Raw genomic sequence first — 21,294 nt, 5'->3', positions numbered from 1 at the left:
TCACATGAGGAAAGAAATTGTGTGAAGGGGCTGGAACATCTCCCCTATGAAGGCAGGGTACAACAGCTGGGATTGTTCAGCCTGGAAAAAAGGAGGCGAAGGAGAGACCTGATAGAGGTGTACAAAATTACGCATAGTGTAGAGAATGGGGACAGGAAGACATTGTTCTCTCTTCCCCATAACACTAGAACCCAACGGGGTCATCCCATGAAGCTGACTGGTAGGAGATTCAGGACCAAGAAAAGGAAGGACTTCTTCACACAGCGCAGAGTCAAATTATGGAACTCACAACCACAAGATGTAGTGATGGCTACCAATCTGGATGGCTTTAAAAGGGGGTTGGATCAATTCCTGGAGGCGAAGGCTATCCACTGCTACTAGCCCTGATGGTTGTGTGCTATCTCCAATGTTTGAGGCAATAAGCCTGTGTGCAGCAGTTGCTGGGGAACATGGGCGGGAGGGTGCTGTTGCACCATGTCCTGCTTGTTCATCCCTGGCTGATGGCTGGTTGGCCACTGTGTGAACAGAGTGCTGGACTAGATGGACCCTTGGTCTGATCCAACATGGCTCTTCTTATTTTCTTAAGAAATCGTCCTTCTGTCTACCTGGTTTCAGTTCTTTCTTGCTTTGCTTTCTAATCCGCTGCACCAAGCCACTTTTTGTCAGCCTGTCATTAGCGAAGTTTAATGAGCTTTTGCTGTTAATTAGCCGTCCTGCCCCGATACAAACCCAGAGATTGTGATCGTTTTACGTAACCACTCAGGTGACACAAGAGGGAGAACAGGCCTGGGCGCCACTGGTGTGACCTCAATAAGGGAGCCTCCATTTCTGATGCAGTCTATCTGTGTATACCAACTTTTGGTGAGCAAACCACTGCACGGTGGCCAACCTCAAGAGCAGGGTTCTGGACTAGGCGGACCTTTTGGTGTGATTCGGCAGTACTGTTCTTATGTGTCTCTCTGTAGCTACAAACCAAGCTAGTTAAATAGAACTTCCATGTAGGTGGTGGAGGAGACATCAACTGCACAGGTGAAAGTAGACTCCCCCCTCCCACAAATCTCCCCACGACGACCCCCTGAAAAAGGTACCTGCTGAATGGAGTGTGTTGCGACGAAGGGGTGGAGAGGAACCCCCCAAAATTAGGCAGAGAAAGGCATTTCTTCGATCCAGCCTGACATCGAAATATAGGGTTAGCAAGCCACAAAGTCAGGAGGATCTATTGGGAAATGAATGTCAGCATAGCTCTCATCTCACAGGCACCATGGTGCAATTAAGAGGCAGTGTGGCATAGTGGCTAAAGTGTTAAGAACATCAGAAGTGCCCTGATGCTGGATCAGACCAAGGGTCCATCTAGTCTAGAGTGACCCTATGGAAAGGAGGACAGGGCTCCTGCAGCTTTAACAGTTGTATTGAAAAGGAAATTTCAGCAGGTGTCATTTGTATATAAGGGGAACCTGGTGAAATTCCCTCTTCATCACAGCAGTTAAAGCTGCCCTCTTTTAAATCTGGTCACTCGAGTATAGTTCCTGCACCTTTAACTGTTGTGATGAAGAGGGAATTTAATCAGGTTCTCCAGTTATACAAATGATACCTGCTGAAATTCCCTTGTCTATGCAACGGTTAAAAGATACAGGAGCCCTGTCCTCTTTTCCATATGGCCACCCTAATCTAGTCCAGCACTCTGTTCACACGGTGGCTAACCAGCCATCGGCCAGGGATGAACAAGTAGGACATGGTGCAACAGCACCCTCCCGCCCATGTTCCCCAGCAAATGGTGCACCCAGGCTTATTGTCTCAAACACTGGAGATAGCACACAACCATCAGCATTCTACCAGGAGCAGGGCCTTCTCTGCTATGGCACCCTGGCTGTAGAATGAGCTCCCTAAGGAGGTTCGCTTGGCCCCTACATTATATGCTTTTAGATGCCAGGTGAAGACCTTTTTATTCTCCCAGCATTTTAACAGTCTATAAATAAATTTTAACTTGATGTTTTAAATTTGTGATTTTGCATTGCTGCTGTTTTTATCTGGCTGAGCTTTTATATTGTATTTTATATTATGGTTTTATACTGTTGTTTTATACTTTGAATGGTTTTAATTTTTGTGAACCGCCCAGAGAGCTCCAGCTATTGGGCGGTATAGAAATGTAATAAATAAATAAATAAATTATTCTCTCAGCATTTTAACAGTCTATAAATAAATTTTAACTTTATGTTTTAAATTTGTGATTTTGCATTGCTGCTGTTTTTATCTGGTTGAGCTTTTATACTTTATTTTATATTATGGTTTTATACTGTTGTTTTATACTTTGAATGGTTTTAATTTTTGTGAACTGCCCAGAGAGCTCCGGCTATTGGGCGGTATAGAAATGTAATAAATAAATAAATAGTACCCAGTAGGTGACCTGTTGGACTAGGAGATGGGAGATCCGGGTTCTAATCCCCTGTCCGCTATGGAAACCCACTGGGCGACTTTGGGCCAGTCACAGACTCTCAGCCCAACCCACCTCACAGGGTTGTTGTTGTGAAGATAAAATGGAGAGGAGGAGGATTTTATGTACGCCACCTTGGGTTCCTTGAAAGAAAAAAGGTGGGATATAAATGCAATTAATTAATTAATTAATTAATTAACTAACAAACATAAAAATGGATTGAGAGTCTCTCTCCTGCCCCCAATAAATAAATAAATGAAGTGCCCAATTAACTGGTAAATGCATAAATGTACCCACATTGTTAAAGGAACAAAGCAGGAGAAATCCAGAAGGAAAGGAGGCTTCCCTGCCAGAAACGGCAGCACCTGCAGGAGCTTTTCCCGAGGGCCCTTCGCCCAGCAAGCTACCAAGCGCGGGCAGAACCTGTCGGGCTGCTTCCACATTCCTGGGATTCTCCCGTAATCCGCAAGGGAAAAATTACCTACAGAAGATGGGCCAGGCCAGGATGCCCCAGTCTCATTCGCCAATCCAGCCCTTTTGGACATCAGGGCTCTCCCACCTAGAGGCCTTCAAGAGGCAGCTGGACAAGCATCTGTCGGGGATGCTTTAGGGTGGATTCCTGCATTGAGCAGGGGGTTGGACTCGATGGCCTTGTAGGCCCCTTCCAACTCTGCTATTCTATGTTTCTATTACTACTACTGATTCCAGCAGGCACCACCCATTTGGACTGACCAATTAATTTACATACATTCCAGCCCCCCCCTCTCTGAATTGTTAGTTACCTCAGAGGGACAGAACATCTGGGATATAAATATTCATTGAAATAAAGATGTAGTAGTATTAGCAATAATAATAACAAAGATAGCTTCTCTGACCACGTGCAGAGTAAATTTTCTTCAGTACCAACTAACTGTGTGCCTGAGAGCCAAGATACTGTTGGAATCGGTGGGCAGCTTAGGGAGAGGAGAGAAGATTTGGCAGAGAGCTACGAAACCTGGTTTGCTTTGGAAAGCAGAAATAAAAGGGGTTATAAAAGGGATGTTATGAAAGGGATTTGGAAGAGCAAATGGGATGAGTTGGATCTTTGTGGGAGTGAGATAAAAAGAGGAGCGGGGAGGGTTAGCTAGGACACCTGGGTTCTTTCTTGAAGGGGAGAAGAATAAGTATGTTTGGGTTAGGGTGACCATACGGAAAGGAGGACCGGGCTCCTGTGTCTTTAACAGTTCTATAGAAAAGGGAATTTCAGCAGGTGTCATTTGTATGCCTGGTGAAATCCCCTCTTCATCTCAACAGTTTAAACTGCAGGAGCTATACTAGAGTGGCCAGATACAAAAGAGGGCAAGGCTCCTCCTTCACCAGGTGCTGCGTGCCTACAAAGGACACCTGCTGAAATCCCCTTTTCTATACAACTGTTAAAAATACAGTAGCCCGGTCCTCCTTTCCATAGGGTCACCCTATCCTAGGTGGAAGGGGAGGGAAGGCTTGATCTGGCTGAAGACCAGGACACCTGGGTTCATTCCCCAGTGTTCGGGTGGCTGAAACATGGGAAGTCCAGTTGAAGGATTCTTAATTCGTCCCCTGATTTATTTTGCAGGCGTTTAAAATGGGGGTGGGGTGTCTGTCTAAGTGAGTCCTTGGTGAGGTTTGGATCAAGACACCTGGGTTCTGTTATCCCCTCCAGCTCTGGATCAAGACACCTGGGTTCTGTTATCCCCTCCAGCTCTGGATCAAGACACCTGGGTTCTGTTATCCCCTCCAGCTCTGGATCAAGACACCTGGGTTCTGTTATGCTCTCCAGCTCTGGATCAAGACACCTGGGTTCTGTTATCCCCTCCAGCTCTGGATCAAGACACCTGGGTTCTGTTATTCCCTCCAGCTCTGGATCAAGACACCTGGGTTCTCTTATCCCCTCCAGCTCTGGATCAAGACACCTGGGTTCTTTTAGCCCCTCCAGCTCTGGATCAAGACACCTGGGTTCTCTTATCCCCTCCAGCTCTGGATCAAGACACCTGGGTTCTCTTATCCCCTCCAGCTTTGGATCAAGACACCTGGGGGGGGTACTACCTGATTTCGGCCAAGCTGAAGCTGTTGGGTCCCGTGGCGACTGCCAGCGTCGCCATCCGGAGGCTTTAGCCAGCCCCGTCCCGCAGATCTGATGCACGGGTGATGGGCCGTAAGGAGAGCGAAACCTTCTCTGCAGCACCTGGCCCTCCCTCTTCGCCATCAGATCTCCTCCCTTTTCCCCTCCTTTGGGAGTCGAGTCAGCTCCAACGTGGGAAAAGCGCCTTCGGCCATATCTCCAACAAGCCCGGGCGGCTGCAGAGATGAACAATTGGAGGGGGCCAGGCAGGTTTGAGTCATTAAAGGCAAGCCGAGTGACTCCGGATCAGCAGAAGCCAGAAGATGAACTGCTAGTGTCAGCAACACAGCGCCCCCTAGTCGGAAAGCACTCAAAGATTTGGTGGATTACAACGCCCTTTATTTATTTATTTATTTATTTATGCATGCATTTATAGCCTGCCTTTTTTCCTGCAAGGAACCCAAGGCGGCGTACATAAACCTCCTCCTCTCCATGTTATCCTCACAAAAACAACCCTGTGAGGTGGGTTGAGCTGAGAGTCTGTGCCTGGCCCAAAGTCACCTGGTGGGTTTCCACGGCCGAGTGGGGACTAGAACCCGGATTTCCCGACTCCCAGTCCGACACTTTAGCCACTACACCACACTGGCTTATCCCAGACCAGCATCTATAATTTGCTCTGGATATTTTCAAAAGACAGACGCTTCTGTGACCGCACGACGGAGGTGATGTGGGGTGTCTTAACTAGACTTCAGTTCTCTCTTTCTAAGGCTTCGTACCTTTTCTGATCTGTGGACGTGCAGGGCCTTGCTCCTCAGAGCAGGGTGGCCCCCAAAAGGCTGCTCTTAGAACAGAAAGAACTGCACTGTGCCCCTGATTCTGAGGGCTCCTTTACTGTTTTTAGAAAGTGAGGGTAGGTAATATTTACCTAAAACTGACAGAGCCTGGGAGTATAGCTTGTGCATTGCTCCTGTTTTCACAACCTACACAAAACACTTAAAGACAATAAATATTCTAGCTGTCCCTGTTCACCCGGAAGAATTTTCAGTCTGGGAAACTGTCCTGATTTTGTTTGTGTTCTCTTCCGGCAGGCCCATCCAGTGGAATTTTAGGATGTTTTTAGGATGTTTTAACAATGTACATTATGTTTTAATTCTGTTTTATGTATTTTATATTTGCTGCTGTTCCCCGTCTCGATCAGAATGGAGAGGTGAGTAAGAAATAAAATTATTATTATTATTATTATTATTATTATTATTATTATTGTTATTATTATTATTATTATTAAACTTCCTTGTTAAGTGCTTCATTTAAAAAATTGTTAAAGTGTTCCTGAATTTGTCATTCTTTAGGAATCTCGTTCTTTCAACAGGGCCTCTATGAACTAATTCTTTGAGGAGTACCCATGTAGATGGATCTTGTCTCTTGAGGATGCAGTTATGTACATGGGCATGAATGCTAAGTCTGTGAAGGGTTAAAAGGCTGTAGCCAACTCCTCTTCGCATAAGTGTGGATGGGATTTATCTTCTGTGTTCTTCTTCTCCCTTCAGTCAGTCCAATGTTTGTGAACCTCAAGCTAGTTTTATTTGTTACCCTATAATAAAGCAATTTTACTGTTCTCCAGATGTCTGCTGTGATGAATGGTCAACATATCAGGTGAGTAATTGCACAGGGAACTCATGCAAGAATCCTGCAGACAGTTCACACGCATTGCAGTCACTGAGATCTATTTTGAATTGTGCAAAATGTGCCATGAAACTAGGGTGACCCTATGAAAAGGAGGACAGGGCTCCTGTATCTTTAACAATTGTATTGAAAAGGGAATTTCTGCAGGTGTCATTTGTATATATGGAGAACCTGGGGAAATTTCCTCTTCATCACAACCGTTAAAGCTGCCCTCTTTTAAATCTGGTTACTCTAGTATAGTTCCTGCAACTTAAACTGTTGTGATGAAGAGGGGATTTCACCAGGTTACCCATATATACAAGTGACACCTGCTAAAATTTCCTTTTCAGTACAACTGTTAAAAAGATACAGGAGCCCTGTCCTCCTTTGCATATGGTCACCCTAATGAAACAGTAGCCTATTTTAAGCAAATAAAAAACCCTCTCTGTTTGAAATCAATGGAGGACAGACTGTTGAGGAGGAAATGAACACAGCACCGCTAGGCAGAGTACATAAAAACATAAGAAAAGCCCTGCAGGATCAAACCAAAGGTCTAGTCCAGCATTTAATTCACACAGTGGCGAAACAGATGCCTATGGGAAGCCCATAAACAGGAGATTTATTGTATTTATTCATTTACAAAATGTATATATTGCTCCATATCTAAAATAGATTCTGGAGAGGTGAACCTAGGAATGAAACAGTAAAAAGAAAGAAGATGATAAACAGCAAATTAAAATTGTTCAATTTAAAACAATGTACCAATAAATACAGTGGCTGTTCAGTGGAGGAATGCTTCCTGGGAAAGTTGTTTTCAAGAGACGCTGGAAGCAGCCTAGTGTTGGTGCCCGCCTGACCACCAGGGGCAGGGAATTCCAAAAAGAAGGGGCCACCACGTTGAAGGCTCTTATAGAATCATAGAATAGTAGAGTTGGAAGGGGCCTAAAAGGCCATCCAGTCCAACCCCCTTCTCAATGCAGGAATCCACCCTAAAGCATCCCTGACAGATGCTTGTCCAGCTGCCTCTTGAAGGGCTCTAGTGTGGGAGAGCCCACAACCTCCCTAGGCAACTGGTTCCATTGTCGTACTGCTCTAACAGTCAGGAAGTTTTTCCTGATGTCCAGCTGGAATCTGGCTTCCTGTAACTTGAGCCCGTTATTCCGTATCCTGCACTCTGGGATGATTGAGAAGAGATCCTGGCCCTCCTCTGTGTGACAACCTTTCAAGTATTTGATGAGTGCTATCATGTCTCCCCTCAATCTTCTCTTCTCTAGGCTAAACATGCCCAGTTCTTTCAGTCTCTCTTCACAGGGCTTTGTTTCCAGAACCCTGATCATCCTGGTTGCCCTCCTCTGAACACGCTCCAGCTTGTCTGCATCCTTCTTGAAGTGTGGAGCTCAGAACTGGACACAATACTCTAGATGAGGCCTAACCAGGGCCAAATAGAGAGGAACCAGGACCTTACACAATTTGGAAGCTATACTTCTATTAATGCAGCCCAAAATAGCATTTGCCTTTCTTGCAGCCCTATCGCACTGTTGGCTCCTATTCAGCTTGCGATCTACAACAATTCCAAGTCTTCAGGTTTTGTTTCCAGTCCCCTGATCATAACTGAGTCAAGCAATAAAATAAATAAATTCTCCTGTTCCATCAACAACTCCCATTCCACAGAGAATCAAGTGACTTAAAATGATGAGAGAGAAGCGAGAATCCACATAGTCATAATAACAATGTTAATAAGAGATGTGAACCACACAGAAATCAGCCTTTTTAGAGCTTTGTATACACTAGTACCAAAACCAATAGGTAGCCAGTGCAGTTCCCTCAGCAGCAAAGGAGTCACATGCTGAAGGGAGGCAACTCCAGACAACAGCCGAGCTGCAGCGTTCTGCACTGGCTTCAGCCTTAAGGGCAGCCCCACATAGAGCGCATTGCAGCAATCCAGTCTTGAGGTTACTAATGCCTGCATCACCGTGGCCAAGCTATCCCTGTCCAGGAGAGGCCGTAGCTGGCAGGCAATAGCATTCTCCCATTCATGTTCCCCATCAACTGATATTGAGAGGCATTCTGCCTCCTATACTGGAGGTAATATATTATCTGAAAGACCGTATTCTCCCATATGAGCCTGCCCGTGCTCTGAGATCTTCTGGGGAGGCCTTTCTCTCAGTCCCACCAACATCCCAGGCACCTCTGATGGGTACGCAGGACAGGGCCTTCTCAGTGGCTGCTCCAAGGCAATGGAACTCCCTGCCTGGGGATGCAAGGCCAGGCTAACTCCCTCTGTACTACAGTTTCAGAGGCAGGCAAACCCATTTTTTCTTTCAGCAGGCTTTTGGAACTGTACTGGACCTGTGTTCATGTATTTTTAACCTTTTAACCTGTCACAGTTTTTAATTTTTTTAACATGTTTTTAATTTTACTGTAGGTTCGATTCTATTAAAAAAAATTGTAATTTATATTTATATGTTTTAATTGTACATGTTTTAATCTTGTAAACCGCCTTGAGTCCCTGTATTGGGGAAAGGTGGGATGATAATAATGGACTAGTAGCCATTGATGGCCTTCTCCGCCATGAAATTGCCTAATCCCCATTTAAATCCATTGAAATTGGTATCCATCACTAAATCTTCTGGTAGTAAATTCCAGTTTATGTGCTGGGTGAAGAAGACATTCCTTTTATCTGTCCTGAACCTTCTATCATTTAGCTTTATTGGATGAACCCCTTGGGTTCTAGTCTCATGGGAAAAACGTCTCCCAATCCAATTTCTCCGCACCGTGCATAATTTCGTACACGTCATGTCTCCCGGTACTTACCTTTTTCCTAAGCCAAAAAGCTCGAGATGTTGTAACCTTTCTTTGTAGGAGAGTTGCTCCAGGCCCTTGTTAATATTGGTTACCTAAATGCCTCTCGCAATGTGCAATAATTTACTGATGCATAATTGAGAGCCTTTAATGAGGTGTGATAATGGCCACCCTTGTTCTATATGGCGTGCTCTCTATTTTTACCTCTGAGATGTTTGCAGGTAAGATCATAGAATCATAGTGGGAAGGGGCCTATAAGGCCATCGAGTCCAACCCCCTGCTCAATGCAGGAATCCACCCTAAAGCATCCCTGACAGGTGGTTGTCCAGCTGCCTCTTGAAGGCCTCTAGTGTGGGAGAGCCCACAACCTCCCTAGGTCACTGGTTCCATTGTCGTACTGCTTGAACAGTCAGGACATTTCTCATGACGTCCAGCCGGAATCTGGATTCCGGAATGTCATCTTTCTCAGTCACCACACGCAAACGCCTTATGATCTCCCACTTTCTGCAATTCAGGCCATTGCTGTTTACAATCTACCTTAACTCTTTTGCATTTCTTCCACCTTGATCTCTGGACCATCCAAGGTAAGGATTTGCTTCCAACTCCTATAAAACTGTGTTTATGGCTCACGACAACCTTGATGTGCACGTGCAGAGGAAGGTGACGTGTACGCCCTGGTGCTGTCCCCCAAGGTCAACCACCAAAGTGCATTGCTGACCAGGAAACTGAGTCATGTCCATTCATTGGAAAGGGTTAGTTCAATCAGTGCTTTCCCTTGATTAAAGGAATTTTAGTTGATTAATCATTTTCATGTTGAACCTGTACTTGTATTGTAGTGTTGTGTTGTGGTTTTTTTTTTACTGTTTTATTCTTTTAGTTGACTGTCCTGAGGATATTTTATATTGAAAATCAGGAAAAAACTTCCTGTTAGAGCAGTACGACAATGGAACCAGTTCCCTAGGGAGGTTGTGGGCTCTCCCACACTAGAGGCCTTCAGGAGGCAGCTGGACAACCATCTGTCAGGGATGCTTTAGGGTGGATTCCTGCATTTATTTATTTATTTATTACATTTCTATACCGCCCAATAGCCGGAGCTCTCAGGGGGTTGGACTGGATGGCCTTACAGGCCCCTTCCAACTCTACTATTCTATGCTTCTATGAAGGACAGCATATAAATTTAACATATTAAGTTAAACAAATACAATGTCGCACTAGATGTACGTTGGGACTGATCCAACAGGCCAGTTCTTACGCGTTTATTGATATTTTATTTATTTACTATTTATTTATGAAATGTATCAGCCACCCTTCATCCGTTAGTAGTGATCCCACAACATTTATAATAAATGAATGAATCCAATCTAAAAAACACACAGTTACAAATCCTAAGGCAAAACAAACCAGCAAAGGAAACAAAAACGCAAAACAGTAATTAATTTTTTTAAAAATTTAAATGTTAAAATGCCGGGGTAAAATGGATTTTTTAAAAACTTGGCACCCAAAAGAAAACAAAGTCAACACCAATCATTATCTTCATTATGACAGATGGAACCTCCATGTTCATGAGCAACCTACCTTTGGATGCTTGGGATACCTGGGATCTCTAGTTGTCACTTTTTTAAAAAGCACCTAGTAGCAGGCAATGGGAAAGACCCTCTCTCTGCCTCAGACCCTAGAGAGCATCCTATCATGGTCAGAATGCCTGGGGATGGAGCATCCATGATGCTAAAACCTGGGCTTAACTCCCCAACGGGGAGGCGGCAACAATTCTCCAGGATTCAGCGGTTCATCCCCAGTTGAAAGGACCTCTGTTAGCAGGTGATGGGCAGAGAATCATGGAATCATAGAATAGCAGAGTTGGAAGGGGCCTACAAGGCCATCGAGTCCAACCCCCTGCTCAATGCAGGAATCCACCCTAAAGCATCCCTGACAGGAGGTTGTCCAGCTGCCTCTTGAAGGCCTCTAGTATGGGAGAGCCCACCACCTCCCTAGGTCACTGGTTCCATTGTCGTACTGCTCTAACAGTCAGGAGGTTTTTCCTGATGTCCAGCTGGAATCTGTCTTCCTGTCACTTGAGCCCCTTATTCTGTGTCCTGCACTCTGGGAGGATGGATAATCATAGAATCATAGAATCATAGAATAGTAGAGTTGGAAGGGGCCTACAAGGCCATCAAGTCCAATCCCCTGCTCATTGCAGGAATCCACTCTAAAGCATCCCTGACAGATGGTTGTCCAGCTGCCTCTTGAATGCCTCCAGTGTGGGAGAGCCCACAACCTCCCTAGGTAATTGATCCCATTGTCGAACTGCTCTAACAGTCAGGAAGTTTTTCCTGATGTCCAGCCGGAATCTGGCTTCCTTTAACTTGAGCCCATTATTCCTGCACTCTGGGAGGATCGAGAAGAGATCCTGGCCCTCCTCTGTGTGACAACCTTTTCAGTATTTGAAGAGTGCTCTCATGTCTCCACTTAATCTTCTCTTCTCCAGGCTAAACATGCCCAGTTCTTTCAGTCTCTCTTCATAGGGCTTTGTTTCCAGACCCCTGATCATCCTCGTTGCCCTCCTCTGAACACGCTCCATCTTGTCTGCATCCTTCTTGAATTGTGGAGCCCAGAACTGGACGCAATACTCTAGATGAGGCCTAACCAGGGCCGAATAGAGAGGAACCAGTACCTCCCGTGATTTGGAAGCTATACTTCTATTAATGCAGCCCCAAATAGCATTTGCCTTTCTTGCAGCCATATCGCACTGTTGGCTCATATTCAGCTTGTGAATATGAGCCAACAATTCTAATCAAGTTATCTCTGATTAAAGCAGAAAATCCTTATCTTGCTGGACCGACAGCCTGACCTGGTCAAAAGCAGCTTCCAATGCCCCTAAGTACTATACGAAGTCCTATGTGTATAAAGAGCCCTGCAGGGCCAAAATCGCTTACAGCTCAGTCGGTTTTCCCGAAGAAGCATCACCGGAGAGTTTGCCATGGTCCATCCTTTGCTAGGAAAGGTCTTCTTTCAGCAGTCTTCTGCTTTCACCTCCGGCTTTTGTTAGCAGCTGTTTTATCTACATGAATGTGAGAAAAGTCCAAAGCTCAATGCTGTTGGAATTTCACCCACCGCAAGAATACCAGGAAGCAAACAGTGGCTTGAGGGATTTCGAGAGAGGCCCTGCTGATTGCTCCTTCGCAGCTGAAGTTGCTTGGAGACTCACATCCTTCAAACAGTTTCCACGGTGACAGCAGGTGATTTTCTGTCCTCCCAGAGTGGTTGCAAAATGTCTCTTCTACATTACGAATGGTGCCTTTCATTCTCGTTACAGAGCTCAATTTTCACCCCTGTGCCGTGCAAAGATGTGCACGCATGTGTTGTGCACTCAAGAACGCTTTGTGTGAGTGTGTTCTAACAGTGGTGAACTACAGATCTTTTTTGCTTTTGCCATTCAGGGCTTAGAACCAGCTGCAGGGAACGCTTACCAAATTTGCAGTTGACATAAAATTGGGTGGGATAGCTAATACCCTGGAAGACAGAAACAAACTTCAAAGTGATCTTGATAGGCTGGAGTGCTGGGCTGAAAAAAACAGAATGAAATTTAATAGGGATAAAAGCCAAATTCTACATCTAGGAAATAGAAACAAAATGCACAGTTACAAGATGGGGGATACTTGGCTCAGCAATACTACAAACGAGAAATATCTTGAATGGTTGTAGATCACAAGCTGAATATTAGCCAACAGTGTGATACGGCTGCAAGAAAGGCAAATGCTATTCTAGGCTGCATTAATAGAAGTAAAGCTACCAAATCACGTGAGGTACTGGTTCCCTTCTATTCGGCCCTGGTTAGGCCTCATCTTGAGTATTGCATCCAGTTCTGGGCTCCACAATTCAAGAAGGACGCAGACAAGCTGGAGCGTGTTCAGAGGAGGGCAGCGAGGATGATCAGGGGTCTGGAAACAAAGCCCTATGAGGAGAGACTGAAAGAACTGGGCATGTTTAGCCTGGAGAAGAGAAGATTGAGGAGAGACACGATAGCACTCTTCAAATACTTGAAAGGTTGTCTCGATCATCCCAGAATGCAGGATACGGAATAAGGGGCTCAAGTTACAGGAAGCCAGATTCCAGCTGGACATGATGAAAAAAAAATCTGACTGTTAGAGCAGTATGACAATGGAACCAGTGACCTAGGGAGGTTGTGGGCTCTTCCACACTGGAGGCCTTCAAGAGGCAGCTGGATAACCATCTGTCAGGGATGCTTTAAGGTGGGTTCCTGCATTGAGCAGGGGGTTGGTCTCGATGGCCTTATGGACTCCTTCCAACTTTACTATTCTATGATTCTTGTCTTGGGTCAGAGTGCCTAAAATGAAACTCTGTGGGTTCATGCAGAATAGGCCTTGTGAGTTGGACCTGGAAGCTGAAGTTCAGGGCTTCATCTTGACAAACACAGGAGGGAAGGTACGTTGCTCTTATTCTCTGCAGCATGATGAAATTGGCTCTGCTCCATCAGTGTTATAATTTATTTATTTATTTATTTATTACATTTCTATACCGCCCAATAGCCAGAGCTCTCTGGGCGGTTCTCTTGCACCCAAGAACAGAGCGATTCAGGGTTGGCACTAAATCTATAGGCCCATGAAAACTTTATCTATTCCTTTATCTATAACTTTATCTATTTATTTATCTTGGGCGGTTTATAAGGCAGAGCTGGCTGTCCTCAAAATGCAGAAAAACATACTTCCGGGTGGTGGGTGGTGGGGCGGGGCAGAAGTAATAGCTCCCCCCTTCCCGCATTAGGACCACTGTTCTGAGAAAAAGCAAAAGTTCGAATTATCATGTGCAGGATCTGAAGGGAGCATCTGTGCATTTGTGCTCCTATCCTTTAATTTGCTGTTGCAGAGCTGTGCGTCTTCAGTTTATAAAAATAGAGATCAGCTGCGTTCCCTGGAAATGGGGGGGGGGGGGGCTCTCCCTATGAAAGCAACCCCAGATCAGTTTTGCCCTATTAGAGCAAACAGTCAAGGAACACAGCTGATCTCTATTTTTATAAACTGGAGATGCACAGTTCTGCATCAGGAAAGGATAAAAGCTCCCTCCACAAATGCGCAGTTTCGGATATAAATTGGGGTGAATTAACGCCGACTCAGAGGAGTTAATTAACACAACCCTGCCTTCTGCCCGGTTTCTGGAAACCAACCAGGGGTTGCCATCCACCCCTTGCTCAACCCCAGAGCAAGGTCACAGGGTGGAAGGGTTATGGTGACCTCACTCTGAAGACAAAAATCAGGGTAAGTTCCCGGCTTACCCATGCTCTACAAATGTGGTTCTTTCTGGTTCTCAAATACGTCACTGCAGAACTGAATGTTTAGTTTTAAACTGCTGCCTTCTAGCTTCATCCCACGTACCTGTTTCCTCGAATTATGTAGCGTAAAGCTGTTGTTGTTAGCTAAATCATACCCCGGGTGGCAGCGCTCCTAAGATTCTTTGCATACCAGGAAAAGGGTTTAAGGGGGGGAAAGTAAAAAAATCATAAAAAATCAACGCATGGCCCAATCCGATTCAAATTTGGTATGCTTAAAGCTCTCCTTAATATCTATTACTGTGCCGATTTTGACGTCTTTATCTTTAACACTTACGCAGATGTAAGCATTGGTTTAATTTGAATGCCTAAAAGTATCAAATCCTGCTCTTGCGCCCCCAGTGGCCGCTCAGAGAACAACAAAAGATTCGCTCCTAAAGAGGTAGCAAAATAGGCCGGGTCTTTTGGCTTTAAAGCACAATGAAAGCAGGATGCCTGGAAGTGCTTCACAGTCAAAGCACATTATAAGCTGGAAAACTTCGGAGTCCTTTGCACGCAATTCGCAGTGATTGCACAGTATAATGCTGGTGTGATGAAGCTAATAGTGGCTGAGAAGGAAAGAAAGGGAAGGAACCTCTCGTGCAAGCACTGAGTCATTACTGACTCTTGGAGGTACGCCAGCTTTCGCAGACATTTTCTTGGCAGGCCTTATAGCGGGGTGGTTTGCCGTTGCCTTCCCTGGCTGTTATTACCTTTCCCCCAGCTAACTGGGTACTCTTTTTACCGACCTCGGGAGGATGGAAGGCTGAGTCGACCCGAGCCAGCTGCCTGAAACCAGCTTCCGTTGGGATCAAACTCAGGCCGTGGGGAGAGTTTCAGGAGGCCAGATCACTTCATGTTTAAAAATGGCCACAGCCAACACCCATGGGACTTTTTGTGTTATTTATTTATTTTCAATGTTTTATAGCATATTTTTAAATCAATTTTCCCCCCAAGCCATCTGTGTTTGTGGCTGTCATAACTTTTTGAGGATGCAAATTCCATAGTTTAATGACTCGCTTCTACAGAACAAGAATCAACTGGGGTGGGTGTGTTCTTCAAAGACACCCAGCCAGCCAGTCCGAATCGGGCAACGTTGGGAAAATGTGTGGGAATAGATAAAGTTTTCATGGGCCTATAGATTTGGTGCCAACCCTGAATCGCTCTGTTCTTGGGTGCAGGAGAGCTTTGGGAAGGCAGACTGGATTGATGCCAGCTGGAGTCAGCAAATGGATTCATATATTGGGGATCTCCGGTCAAGAGTGTTCTGTACCTTCAGGCACAGTGATGAAACGCCTGGTGAAGCAATAAGACTCCAACAGGTATAGAATTTATGGCACAGATGTGGTCAAAGTACTTCTTAACGGCTGAAAAGATCAAATAACCCACAGAATGGAAGGCAAACAATTCTTCTATTGTGTCTCCTTTCCCAAAGCTAAGCAACCATTTGGCCAACAGTGCTTAAGATTGCCAAGAACACAAGAGGTAGTTAAGGAGATAGAGAACATGGATAGAGTGAAATCTTCATTCCCCTCCCCCTGACCCCCCCCCCCCCCGGCTGCTCACTCAGGCCCAGAATTCAGAGTCATCCAATGAAAATGGATTGGCAGTCAGTTCAGTTCAGACCAAAGAAAATACTGCTTCTACAAAAGCCTAGTTTCCACATTACACAATGGCCCCATTCAGAAGACACCTTAAACCATGGCTTTAACCACAGTGGTTACGCAAAAAAACTGGGCTATGTTCAGAAGACACCTTAAACCACAGCTTTAACCACCAGAAATAAAGCAAAAAGCCTTATTCACCATGGTTTAAGGTGTCTTCTGAATGGGCCCAATGACACATCATGACAAACATCATAGAATCGTAGAGTTGGAAGGGGCCTAAAAGGCCATTGAGTCCAACCCTCTGCTCAATGCAGGAATCCACCCTAAAGCATCCCTGACAGATGGCTGTCCAACTGCCTCTTGAAGGCCTCTAGTGTGGGAGAGCCTCCACCTCCCTAGGTCACTGGTTCTATTGTCGAACTGCTCTAACAGTCAAGAAGTTTTTCCTGATGTCCAGCCAGAATCTGGCTTCCTGTAACTTGAGCCCGTTATTCCGTGTCCTGCACTCTGAGATGATCGAAAACAGCTCCTGGCCCTCCTCTGTGTGACCACCTTTTAAGTATTTGAAGAGTGCTATCATGTCTCCCCTCAATCTTCTCTTCTCCAGGCTAAACATGCCGTTCTTTCAGTCTCTCTTCATAGGGCTTTGTTTCCAGGCCCCTGATCATCCTGGTTGCCCTCTTCTGAACGTGCTCCAGCTTGTCTGCATCCTTCTTGAATTGTGGAGCCCAGAACTGGACACAATACTCTAGATGAGGCCTAACCAGGGCCAAATAGAGAGGAACCAGTACCTTACACAATTTGGAAGCTATACTTCTATTAATGCAGCCCAAAATAGCATTGGCCTTTCTTGCAGCCATATCACACTGTTGGCTCCTATTCAGCTTGTGATCTACAACAATTCCAAGATCCTTCTCGTTTGTAGTGTTGCTGAGCCAAGTATCCCCCATCTTGTAACTGTGCCTTTGGTTTCTATTTCCTAGATGTAGAACTTGGCATTTGTCCCTATTAAATCTCATTCTGTTGTTTTCAGACCAGCAATCCAGCCTATCAAGATCACTTTGAAGTTTGTTTCTGTCTTCCAGGGTTTTCGCTATCCCACCCAATTTTGTGTCATCTGCAAATTTGATAAGCATTCCCTGCACCTCCTTGTCCAAATCATTAATAATTTGGTCATTTGGGTGACTCTTCTTCCCTATAAACCTAAGATAGGAAGTTTCAAGAGTTATTTATTTATTTATTACGTTTTTATACCGCCCAATAGCCAAAGCTCTCTGGGCGGTTCACAAAAATTAAAACCGTTAAGAACATAATAAAACATCCAACAATCTAAAAACCCAAATACAAAATACAATATAAAAAGCACAACCAGAATAAAACCACACAGCAGAAATTGATATGGGATTAAAATACAGAATTAAAACAGCAAAGTTTAAATTTAGGTGTTAAAATAGTGAGAAAGTAAAAAGGTCTTCAGCCGGCGATGAAAAGAATACAGTGTAGGCTTGTTCGGACACATTACTAGTACGATGTGGAACGTAGGCGAGTGTTGACTCAGGCCACCAAAGGAGCTGTATAAGCTGTGCTTCGCTTAACTTTCAGGAAACGGTTTAATAATTCTTCAGCATCAGCATTGTGAGAATTGCCCGCAAAACCTTCACCTCAAAAGCACTTCAGGTTTGCTTATCAGACGGGTCAGCCTGATCGTAAAAAGCAGGCAACACCCCTGAAATGAACACTGTAGAAATGGCGTGTGGCACAGTTGAAGTCAGTTTGCTCCCTGAGGCAAAGGACAAGATGGCGACAAGGCTGGCAGATGGCCACAAAAGTGGCCTTCACCACACCTGAGGGAAACAGGCTGTGGCAGGTGGTGCTTCTTAGTGTGAAGGACAGGGTAGTGAGTAATAGGGGTGTGCTGTGCTCCATTTTCGGTCCCCAAATCCGAAGTGGAGCGGGCCGATCCAGACCTCCTAAACCCGGTTCCGAAGTGGCTTGGGGGAGGTCCGAATCGACTCGAAGCGGTTCGGAGCAGTCTGAATCGATTCGGACTGTTCTGAAGCTTCGGAGCCAGGTAAGTGGGGAGGAGGGCTTACCTGTCCGCCACAGTCCGTGCGACAGCGGAGGAGTCAGGTAAGTGGGGAGGAGGGCTTACCTGTCCACCACGATCCATGCAGCGACAGCAGAGGAGCCAGGTAAGTGGGGAGGAGGGCTTACCTGTCCACTACGGTCCGTGCAGCGACAGCGGAGGAGCCAGGTAAGTGGGGAGGAGGGCTTACCTGTCCGCCACGGTCCATGCAGCGACAGCGGAGGAGCCAGGTAAGTGGGGAGGAGGGCTTACCTGGCTCCGCCATCTGGGTGGTTTACAAAGGTTAAAACCAGTGAGCATTAAAAACAAATACACAAAATTTTAAAGAATTTAAACCAACAAAAGCATAAAAACAATATCTGTTTAAAACAACTGTTCTGGGGTCAGTTAAAAAACTCAGCATGTGTTGTTCACTGCTTGGGAGAAAAGTCTTGACCTGGCGCCGAAAAGATAACGTTGGCGCCAGGCGGGCCTCGTCGGGGAGATCATTCCATAATTGGGGGGCCACCACTGAAAAGGCCCTCTCCCTTGTTGCCATCCTCCGAGCTTCCCTCGTGGTAGGGACTCAGAGGAGGTCCTTAGATGTTGAGCAAAATGTCCAAGCAGGGCAATTTAAAACCTCTTTTTAAACTGGGGGTTTATTATGGGATGGATTGACTCCATGAAGGACGATATGGACATGAACTTACAAAATCTGAATAGGGTGGCTTATAACAGATGCAACTGGAGGTCGCTGATTCGTAGGGTTGCCATGAGTCGAAGTTGACTTAAAGGCACATAACTAACTAACTAACTTAAAACTGGGGAATAATTTTGGCTCAGTGGTAGAGCACATGCTTTGCATAGAGCAGTGGTTCCCAAACTTTTTCAGGTCACCGCCCCCTTGGTTCCACAAACTCATGCCCAGTGCCCCCTACCCTACACTATAAAAATCATTATTCAGAATAGCGGTTTTCAATGACCCACTAAGGAAGATAATAACAATAAAATTCAAAACAGTAACAATTAATTGAATTCAAAATGTATAATATTGCCAGGTTTCGATCATTTTTGTCTGTCTCTTCTGCCAAGACGCTTGTTCAGGCACTGGTTATTTCACGGTTGGACTACTGCAACCTTCTTCTCTCTGGCCTTCCTTCTTCTCACATCAGCCCGTTGGTTTCTGTTCACCACTCTGCCGCAAAGATCATCTTCTTAGCACGCCGCTCCGACCATGTTACTCCGCTTCTGAAATCTCTTCATTGGCTTCCAATTCACTTCAGAATCCAATATAAACTTCTCCTGTTAACCTTCAAAGCTTTTCACGGTCTAGCTCCTTCCTATCTCTCCTCTCTCATCTCACACTATTGCCCCGCTCGTGCTCTTCGCTCCTCTGATGCCATGTTTCTCGCCTGCCCAAGGGCCTCTACTTCCCTTGCTCGGCTTCGTCCATTTTCGTCTGCTGCCCCTTACGCCTGGAACGCTCTTCCAGAACATTTGAGAACTACAAGTTCAACCACAGCTTTTAAAGCTCAACTAAAAACTTTTCTTTTTCCTAAAGCTTTTAAAACTTGATGTTGTGCAGACTTCTACTGTTACTTTCTACTGTTAGTTTTTCCCTACCCTGTGCCTGCTTACCCTTCCCTGTACCTGTTGGCATTCTCTTCCCCTCCTTATTGTTTTACTATGATTTTATTAGATTGTAAGCCTATGCGGCAGGGTCTTGCTATTTACTGTTTTACTCTGTACAGCACCATGTACATTGATGGTGCTATATAAATAAATAAATAATAATAATAATAATAAAATCCAATTACACTTTTTTAGTTTATTCAATTAAACGTAATTGATGAACTTGATCCAGTGATATCATCTTTTGAAAGTCTGATAGTCATTTAGCAAGAATATTAGATATCCCATTTAGTAACTAGGGTAGAGTACCTCACTATTCTGTAAATTCTTAATGGGATGGATGGGCTTGATGAAGTGATACCAGTTTCCCAATGTCTGGTTTAAAGTCATAGAATCATAGAATAGCAGAGTTGGAAGGGGCCTATAAGGCCATCGAGTCCAACCCCCTGCTCAATGCAGGAATCCATCCTAAAGCATCCCTGACAGATGGTTGTCCAGCTGCCTCTTGAATGTCTCTGGTGTGGGAGAGCCCACGACCTCCCTAGGTCTCTGATTCCATTGTCGTACTGCTCTAACAGTCAGGAAGTTTTTCCTGATGTCCAGCTGGAATCAGTTAACAGGAGTCTTAAATCACCTTTCTAGCTGAAAAGAAAGTACATGGAAATACAGTCTCTGTTCTTTTGGCAAACCTCCTTTTTGGTTTCCAAAATATGGTCACCGTACTAAATGGAGTGCTGATCTGATCTAGCCAAGGCAATTCTTGTGGCCCGGCCTTTATGTTCCAAAACCGTCAATCTCAGGGGTGCAAAACCTCAGTCAAAAGGGGCGGTGCCAATATACCAGCATATTTTAGCTTAGGTCTCTTATGGCCAGTGACTTAGCCTTGGGAGGGGCATTTCAACCTTTTAAAAGGGGGTGGGGGGAGCTTCGGCTATTGAGAGGTATGAAAATGCAATAAATTAATAAATAAATGTGCAAAAGTCAGAAAACCATACAATGACTGGTGGTTCGGGGAAACGGGGACGGAGCAGTAAAATCTCAGGGTTCAACGCCCTCACCACCTCACTCAGCCTAAATGGCTTCAGGCCTTGAAAAATCCAGGTGGGGGTTCAAAACTTGGCATACCTTGGTGTAAATTAATACAGAGACTTATTTTATTTATTTAATTGCATTTCTATAACACCTTTCTTTCTTCCCTAAGGAACTCAAGATGGTGTACATAATCTTCCTCTCCATTTTAACCTCACAACAACCCTGTGAGGTAGGTTGGGCTGAGAGGCTGTGACTGGCCCAAAGTCACCCCGTGGGTTTCCATGGCTGAGTGGGGACTAGAACCCAGATCTCCCGTCTCCTAGTCCAACACTTTAGCCACTACACCACACTGTCTCTCTCCTGTTTCTCTGTACAGAAACTTTCTTTACAAGTGTTAGGACCGAAAATGTTGTTCCATTGACTTTGTCAAACCAACTTTTCCATTCCTTGCCTCTGCCAGGCTTTTGCCAAAGGTCATATTCTTTGCCCCAAATAGATTTCAAAGCAGAAACCTAATCCTGTTCAGGCAGGTTGGAACATGCCTGTTCAGAAAACCCAATCCTGTTCAAGCATGTTTCTTGTCATAGCTCCTGATTTCTTGTAGAAAGCACATAGAAGCAAGCTGCTCTGGTCCACTTGGCAGGTGTGTCAAATTCTATT

At 45.1% G+C, this 21,294-nt stretch overlaps 1 protein-coding gene across 1 annotated transcript in view; it reads right to left on the bottom strand.

The window, feature by feature from the left end:
- Positions 1–4,554, bottom strand: part of LOC134413198 (GRAM domain-containing protein 2A-like) — a 29,611-nt gene extending 25,057 nt beyond the window's left edge. Inside the window, exon 1 of the mRNA XM_063147328.1 lies at positions 4,496–4,554. Within this exon, the coding sequence (XP_063003398.1) occupies positions 4,496–4,551 (56 nt within the window). The 5' untranslated portion in view covers positions 4,552–4,554. The remainder of the gene's footprint in view (positions 1–4,495) is intronic.
- Between the last annotated feature and the right edge of the window lie 16,740 nt (positions 4,555–21,294).

Source organism: Elgaria multicarinata, chromosome 23, assembly GCF_023053635.1.
Source record: "Elgaria multicarinata webbii isolate HBS135686 ecotype San Diego chromosome 23, rElgMul1.1.pri, whole genome shotgun sequence".
Classification (NCBI taxonomy): Eukaryota; Metazoa; Chordata; class Lepidosauria; order Squamata; family Anguidae; genus Elgaria; species Elgaria multicarinata.
This window is presented reverse-complemented; position numbering and strand designations above follow the sequence as displayed.